At 34.8% G+C, this 9374-nt stretch overlaps 1 protein-coding gene across 1 annotated transcript; it reads right to left on the minus strand.

The window, feature by feature from the left end:
* On the minus strand, nt 4702–7135 carry LOC107635729 (protein ABA DEFICIENT 4, chloroplastic; the record flags this gene model as incomplete). Its single annotated transcript, XM_021122285.1, is given in 5 exon segments — nt 4702–4790; nt 4891–5019; nt 5107–5207; nt 5340–5562; nt 6307–7135. Coding segments are annotated over 5 exon segments (587 nt in total), but the record flags the coding sequence as incomplete, so codon positions are not given.

Raw genomic sequence — 9374 nt, forward strand, 5'->3', positions numbered from 1 at the left:
AATAAATTATTTTGGCATCAAATTTATTCAAATATAATTTGAAAAAAGTATAGGTACCAATATACTATCTGCCAATTTATTACCAATAATAATTAATTATTATATTTTAAACACATGTATAAGGAGATACATCTAGGAGATACATCTATAAAGACACTTCCATTAAACACGGCCATAAAAAAGACACTTTTATTAGACATATGCACAAAAAATACTTCCATTAAACATAGCTATCATAGGTATTAAAATCGGACTGGACCGGTCAGTTTGACTAGAAAATCGGTAAATCGAACTCAATACCAGTCCGGTCCAAGGTTAGGACTGCTTAAGATAAAAAACCGATATGAACCGGTCAAATCCAGAGTGAAACGACAAAATCGGTCAAATTTGTACAAACCGGACCGGACCGCTCGAGTCACAGTTGAAGAAGGCGAATCTACGATGCACCAGCGTTCTGCAAGTCCACCGTGCTCCATGTACTCCAGCGCTGCCAAGTGTCAAAGCTGGTGAGTTTTGGAAAATTTATCCAAAATGTTTCACACAGGGTCAAAATTTGTAAAATCATCTAACAGGTCTTAAATAACAACTTTACATGAAAACAACTGTATAACTGGTTCGACCAGTGACCCACCGGTTGAACCAATAACTTGACCGGTTCAATTCTAAAAACTATTATAGCTATAAACAAGAGTTAGCAGAAGTTGGTAGAATCCTTGTTGGTAACATAGTCGAATTGATATAATTTTTGCATATTGCATAAACAAATGCAATTTTTCACTATACTATATAAACCGCGAGAGGGGTCCTACGGATTCCAAACGAGCATAAACTGCTACACCCCTCTAGCAGTTTACGTTGACAACTGAAATGGCTAGAAACCGCAGCAGGGGTCTCGCAGTTTCTGTATATATGTGAAATGTGCATAAACCGCGACAGGAGTCCAACAGTTTATGCTTTAGTATAAATACGCAAGAGGGGAGTCGCGAATTATTCAACTTGAGCCATTTTCATCTTTTTAGAGAGAGAAACTAGAGAGAGAAACTAGAGAGAGAGAGAGAGAGAGAGAGAGGTGGTGAGGAAGACAAAGTTCTTCATGTTTAGAAGATTTGGCCATTTGGATTTTGTTGGGGCCGAGACCATGGCGGACGAACACAGTCTTTACCGGTTCAACGGCGTTGCGCACGTTGTCGGCAACATCAAGGAAGAGGTAAGTTTGTTTTCTTTTAATTATTGAATTTCATATAACATAAAATATAATATTCGGATGCAGTAGTTAAAACACATAATTTAGGGTTGGCTAGTTTAGGATTTCAAAGTTAAGATGTAAAATTTAAAGGTAGGATCAAATATTTAAGTAGAATGATGATCCTCTTATATTTGAGATACAGGGTTCAAATTGTAAAGCTTGTAGGATTGTTTAACTATCGTATTTGAAAACTAAGATTTAAAATTTTAGCTTTTAAATATGTAAGTTTAAATTCAAATATTATAATTTTAGTTACTTAAAGTTTAGAATTTAAAGATTAAATTTTGTAAATAGAATCTAATGGTTGTATTTTACATTCTTAAATTTTAAAATTATAAGTTTAGTATTTAATTATTTTAAATTAAAGATTTGAGTCTTATATTTAAGTTTTATTATTTTAAATTTATTATCGTAGGACTTATGCATTTAAAAGTTGAACATTTATCACTTGTTGTGTGATAGATTTAGATAATTGATATGTAGAAGTTTAGCAATTTTATTTTTCCAACATAGTAAAATTAGTTTGAAAAATATATAATTTTAAAGTATATCTGAAATGTTAGTTAAGTTTGGATAGAGAGGATACTTGTAATGTTTGTTTCTGTTTATAATCTGTGTTAAACTTGTTAGTGATGAAATTTCATTTGGTTTGGTTATTTTTCTCACATGTTACAGCCAAGTAGGTGTATTTATAACCTCTGCATGACAGGATCATACCCTATCTGGAGAGGGCTGGTTTGTACCACCTGGCGAGGCTCAACACGAGGTGGTTCTGGTTGGATGAGCCCCTAGTCAGCACATTCATTAATAGGTGGTGTCTTGAGATGCACACATTTCATATGCCATTTGGGGAGTGCACCATCACGCTGCAGGATGTTGCACACCTGATCACCTACACGTACCGGAGAAGTCTTCAACAATGCCACGGTTCCGTCCATCGTGGCTTGCACACCAAGGATCCAACGGGGTAACTCGGCATAGGACTCTTCCCAATTCCCGTAGATCTGTGCAACTACCTTCTGTTTTGCCATCCACACTTTCCTATAACTAGGCTTGAATCCATAGGTTGCCTCAGTAGCTTCTTGCAACACCTTTATCGTAACCACTGCATCCACTCTAACCACTGAAAAGATTCTCGCACAAATGACGTGGTGATCAAGCTGTCGGTGGTCGCTCGAAATCGAAGTGGCCAAGTAAGTGTGAGGTCCGTTGAACCTTCTAACCTCCCAATTACCCTTACGTTGCCGAAGTGTGATGCTATAATTCTTAACACTCAACACAGCTTTCTCCTTAGTCTGGAAAGACTAGTCAATCTGAAATTCTCCAGAAGGATTTTTCTCGTGTAATCATTGACCTCCGAAGGTGTGATCTATGTCCGGTTGCTGGCCGACGGCTTCCAAGTTCAAAGTTGAGAAATGTGGCGGGTGTTGGTGTGACCTAGAACTGGATGTCCCCTGACGTGCTGGTGGGTTCCTAGGAGTATCCTCGTCACTGTCCCTCAATATCTGATCTGACTCATCGTCCGAATCATCCTCTGACATCGCATTTTCAACCCGATTCGGTTCACCGTCACCTAGCTAACCCAGTTGAAACAGATGCAGGTTTAGCCAACAGACAACCAGATGTAATGACAGGCATCGAGGTAGAAGCACCCCACCGTCGTCGACTGAGGATTCGACGCTGATGCCCCGGAACTGTCGACACCATCTTCTAACTTGGCATACAGCTCGTGTATTCTCACTTCGGGAAAACTGCGCCGACAATGAAACAAAACCTGCATGTCTTCGTCCGACCCTATCACAAATGTTTCATACTGCACACCAGTTGACACAACCGCAATAAGAATCTTGTAGAACACCTTCTTCACCCACTTGTCCCCACACAACTCTGCCTTTTGCAATATACTCGTCTTTAGCTCTAACAAAGTATTTGTTGACTGGATAAAAACACTCACCGATTCTTTATCAGTGAACTTAACACGGTGTCTTTTTTTTTAGAGCAATGGACTAGAACAAAAAAACTCTCCTCACTATCCATTTGTGAAGGTGTGAAAATGACCTTCTACCATCACATCACTCCCTCCCTCCTGCTTGGTATATATAGGCGTTTTTGGTGCAAGCATAAACTGCTGGACCCCTATCGCAGTTTATGCACGTTTGAGCATATACACAGAAACCGCGAGACCCCTGCCGCGGTTTCTAGCCATTTCAGTTGTCAACGTAAATCGCTAGAGGGGTGTAGCGATTTACGCTCAATTGGAATCCGTGGGACCCCTCTCGCAGTTTATATAGTATAGTAAAAATTGCATTTGCGTATGCAATATGTAAAAGTTGTATTTGTGTAAATTTGTCTCCCAAATGATTTATTTTAGTCATTTGCCCGAATTATAGATTATGTTCCTGTTATTTAGGCCAGCTTGTGAGCTCGAGTCGGCTCATGAACTTTCGATGAGCCAAGCTCAAGCTTAAGAAATCAATTCGATTGTTAATGAATTGAGTCGTGAGCCAAACTCAATTTTTGTGAGCCGAGTTTAAGCTTGGTCTAGCTTGACTCAACTCAACTCAGCTCTAGCCCTATCATATAGGGGATATTTACCAAATGCTATTACCCATTTTTACTTTGAACCAAAATATTTTCTGCAAATTCAAATATCAATCTAGTGTTTGTCATTTCATGTTTTCTTTTTGATTAATAGTTAATCAAAATAATTCTTAAACAATAACGAGATAATACTTCTTAAATGGATTTTTCCATGACAAATTGCAGCGCACACATGATTTTAGTGGTCATTTTAATCACTAAACCTGTTCTTTTCGTATGAACTAAAAGAAATATTTTATTTGTTGAATTTATCTTCTAATTTTGCTTACTAATTTCCATCTTGATCATTAACTTCTCATCATTTCTAAAAGGATGTGCCTAGAAATGAAATAGTTATCTACATTTAAGCTTGGCTAATTCAATAACTGTAGCACATATGTCATTGCTGGTTTAATTTGTTTCTAAACAATGAAGCATAGCCTCACCTTGTTAGAGGTTCCTATAATTCCTTGTATTAATTCTCATGAATCAATTTTGTTTGAAGTTTCTTTCATGAATTCTTTAACATGTATTATTTGTCAATGACAGATTTCCATATGAGATTATTGAATTGGTAAATTACACACTTTTGATTTGGATTGAAGCAGAAATGGCAATAAAATTTTGTAGTTCAACTCATACAAGACTTGTGAAATTCACATGAAATCTATGTTTGCATGCATTTGTGTGCCATCATCTACAAGCCATGCCCCTCTTTTCTGCTGGTTTTGGTCATTGCTTTTGTGATTACATGGGCAAGAATCCCAATGGGACAAAAGAACAAAAAAAAAGAAACACAATCAGAAGAGTAATCTTAACTATTACAGTGACAGATATTTTGGTTCAGAAGGAATAAGAACCAAGAATGTAGGAACCTTGCAGCAAAGAGATCAACAACCAGTAAGTGAATCCATGCAGAGGCTAAAGTCAATTCACTAGAGAACATCTTCCCTATACTAGAGAGCTGCACCAAGTATACAACAAGATAATGCAATTTTCAACTGATATAACTCTTTGGCAAAAATCAAAATTCAATTTTGTTGAATGAATATATACACACATACCTCTGGCAGCAAGTATTTACTTGCAAAAATCAATTTTACTGTCTCTGGAGTCCATGAAAGATACAACAAATATGCATATAGAATGCCAAGCACTACATATGGTATGTTACTTTCCATACACTGCTTAGTCTGCATTTTTCGCATTCAAGGATATCAAAACATTATATGAATGAAAAGACATTGGCATGAACCAACAATGATAACCAAGAAACATACTAGGTCAGATTTTGGAGCAAGAACCATTAGTGTGTAAAATGGGAGCACTGCAACTGTTCCCAGTGTAAATACACTGCTCACTAGTTGGGATCCGTCGAACCCTGAAAATATACGCGACACAAGCATTGAGCAGAGTGCTTGAATCAATTTGAAAGAGTACAAGACACAAGCATTGTGTAATAATAAAAGGGAGTTTAAGAAAAGCAGTAAATGTAGCAGAAAGAAAGAATCACAGGAAGCTTGTATTCGGCTGCTTTTCGGATAATGAACCGATCGTGTAGCATTTGGTTTGGCAACAACTCTGGATCCTCTTATGAAACTCCAATCTCCAACTAAATTGACTCTAGTTTTCACAATCCGTTTGTTACAAAGCTCAACACCATTGCTTATGACAGTAAAAGGTTGCCTCTTACAAACCGTGCCACAAGGTTTAATAGGCTTCCCCAAGTGCTTAATCTATAAGAAATAGAGATTCAATTGTAAGGCAATTTCCTGAGATCAAAATACACCAATTTTTCAATATGAAAGTATAAACCAACCACATTAACTAGGCTTTTATCTTCCATTATAATTTAACCTTCTCCTCATTGTGAAATAATCAGGTTTTGCATATTATTCCTTGAACAATAGATCTTGTTATTAACTAGTGTTTGGTAAGTGTCTTAGGACAAAAGATGCATATACAGAAACACTGAGACACATATAAGAAAGAAGTTGTATGTCCCTATTCCTGTCTCTAGTGTCCAAAATTTTCAGGTAGACATACATGTAATTGGGCAAATTTTGTCCCAAATCAGAAACATTTGTCTCATCACAGAGAAATACTTTTACTATACCATTAGCCAAGGTAGCAAAGGGAGCTCAGTGTTTTTTTGTGACACAGAACCAACTTTCTGAAACCAAAAGTCCCTTTTAACAATACCATATCAACATAAACCTAGTATAGATCAATCCAAAGGACCCCTTTAATCTATTGAATGCATTAGAATAAATAAAGAACAAAGAAAACACAAATTCCCATTAGTAATAATGTCTTACTGATTCTAAAGTCCAAAAGGAAAACCCATTTAAGGAAAGAATGCACAGAAGTCAACAAAGAAAAAAGCAAGCAATGCAAACAAATTTATGGGGAAACTGTATATAAGACTAGAAGCACCAAAGAACAAATCAAGCACTAAACTTGAGAAAGAAAAACTGTACCTTTAATGGCAATGGAGAATGGGAGAAGCAGCAAGACAAGGACATGGTTGAAGCAAAAGCAAGAGACCCAATAAGAGATTCAGCAAGAATGGCCACCTCCTCATATATATAGCATAAAAAAGAGAAACTGAAATTTCTCAGTGAAGAGAGAAAAAAAGAAGCAGCACTGAATTCGAGACCGGAAAAACAGGAATAGTGAGTAATTACCCACTAACTCAAGACTTGGCTTTGTATGGCAAAGAAAGGAAACAAGGAAAATGGGACACTCACTTAGAAACCCAAAAATAAAATCTAGTAACACTCTCCCACTTGCACCATCATTTTTGGTTTTGTTTGTCCTTTTTTTTCTAGTTTGTGTTTCTTTCACCACTTCTTGGGTGAATTATTATTACTACTTTAAGCTGAGGAGTGCAGTGCACAAAGCATTAATAAGCATCTGCATCTACCTATTGATGATGATGTATTAATTGATTAAAAATACCTAATCCACTTAAATTGTACTATACTAAAAGTGATTCCACTAACCATCAAAAGAAAGAAGATTAATAATGCAAAAACGTGTCCTAAGTACTAACTACTAAGTACAAAACATTGCATGTGAAGAAACTGGGAAGCATATAGTTAATTATATTGTACTAAGTTGAAGGGGGGTAGGGCATAAGAGATTTAAACAAGAACTATATACTGATACATGTCACAATAATTAATTCTTGTTTGTGGTTGGAATTTGCATATTTTGTATATGTATTTAATTTATGCATGCATGTGAAAATTCAGTAACTCACCACCTAACCTAAGAATCCAAAACAAGAAAAGACTAGATCATTATTTGTTTAAGGAAGATGGTATATGATTAAAGAAACAAACTTCCAGAAAAAATTCTTGACCAGAATGTGGAGGATCTCATCAAAAGTTATGGAACTTTAACTCCACTATGCTATATATTTGTACAAAAGTAAAACTAATGACAAACTCATCTAGTGAAAAATTAGCTCAGGCAGATATATTGATGGGTAAAGTATTAAATTGGTCTACATTTGGGTTTAATTTTATTTTAATTTCTAATGTTTAAAGTGTCCTATTTGAATCTAAAAAAAGTTTCATTTAGTTTTAATGTATTCTGTGAAGTCAATGTTAAATAATTAAATAATTAACATTACGTTTTACCAAACCTTAATGTCCTTCTCTAAAGAAAATGTACAAACTTAAGAGGCACAGGATCAGCTGCGGATGCATCACCACGAGACACTGGCCTTCGTCGGTGGCAATAAAGATAAGGTCATCCTCATCTCTACCACGGAAAACTCCCCTTTGCAATCGAAGAGTTTTGTTATATAAGTTTGAGTAATTACCCAAATCACTCCACAAGGATTTTAAAATTGGACATTTTAGTCCCCAAGAAAAATTAATACACAGTGATCAATTCCCAAAATTTTATTTTGGCAGACCAATCAGTCCCAGTTTATTTGTGATTACCCAGATCAATCCTCAAGAATTTTAAAAACGGACATTTTAGTCCCCAAGAAAAATTAATGTACAAATCAATTCCCAACGTTTCTCTCCGTTAGACATAACAGTCATCCGTCCAAAAATAAAATAAAATAAAATTATTATTATTATTATTAATTGCACAATAATATTGTACTATAATTTTTTTGTATTTTTTGGGGACTGTAATCACTTTGCTGGAAAATAAATTGGGGATTGATTTGTGTCTGCCGGAATAAAACATTGGGGATTGATATGTGTATTAATTTTTGTTAGGGACTAAAATGTCCAATTTTAAAATCCTTAAAGACTGATTTGGGTAATTACTCTATAAGATTTTTATATTTGAAAACTGAGTTCGTTAATTATTTAACATTGACTTCACGACAATTGAAGCTAAATAATTTTTTTTTAAATTTAAATAAGACACTTTAAATCTTAAAATCAAAAACAAAATTAGGTCCAAAGAGACTAATTTAATACTTTATTCTATATTGAATTGTGTACAAGGCAAGCTTAATTGATGTCCATATAGTAATAATAAAAGTACTTAATGACAATTGAGTTAAATGAGGTTGTAACTATTCATTGAGTGTTCTATAAAAGTTGAAGCTTTTATTCTAGATACAAATTATACATACCTATGCTCACTTTTTTTCATTGGCAGAGCATAAAAATCATACCGCGTGTTAGAATCTAAAATTCTGAATGCATGAGTGTGGACGCATGCTAATGGATTCATCATAACAAGAATAAGAACACACTCATGGTGTCTGATATCCATTCATTGATGGTTTAAAAAGTCAATGACACTTGTCACTTGGCACTTGTAACTCTTTTCTTAAAACTAAAGTGGTTGGCAACTTGGTTTCTTCAATCTCAGATGCTATAATAACAACAACAATAGCCGCTTATAACTTTAGCAATTACTCCTATAATATTCCAATTCTGGTAATGTTTAGTACTTTTGATTGATAATATGGCACTGCTAATTAAACATATATCTAACAAAAATTATTTTACTTTATTGAAATCATGAATATTAGGGTTAGTGTATTTTTTTTTTGGGGGAAAAAGGGTTAGTGTTTCATTCTTGTTTGGATATGGTTTAATCATTTGGGCCAATAATTTTTTTTCTCTTTTTATTAAGATTGTTTTTGTGAGATTTATTTAATTTAATATTTCTTGAGAGAGGTTAGTCATTTGGGGTTGATTTTTTTTATATGAAAAAAATATTAGTGTTTTTTTTTTGAAATAAAATTATTTGATATAATTACAGATGGGTGAATTTTGTAGGTGAGAAGTCAACACGTGGGGAGCATGTTGCAACACGTAGGGGCGTGATGGACACGTGGCAGCATCCTGGCCAACACGTGGGGGGCGTGTTGAAACACGTAGGAGCGTATTGAATGAATTCCACAATTCTGTAATACACTTCAAATATCAATATTTAATCAAGACATCATCTCTATTTCTATATTAAAAATAATTTCTGGTCATTTGGGTCTAATAATTTTTTTCTTATGAAAATTTCATTTTTTTAAGATTTATTTAATTTTTTTTTATTTTTATCATAAGAA

Source organism: Arachis ipaensis, chromosome B04, assembly GCF_000816755.2.
Source record: "Arachis ipaensis cultivar K30076 chromosome B04, Araip1.1, whole genome shotgun sequence".
Classification (NCBI taxonomy): domain Eukaryota; kingdom Viridiplantae; phylum Streptophyta; class Magnoliopsida; order Fabales; family Fabaceae; genus Arachis; species Arachis ipaensis.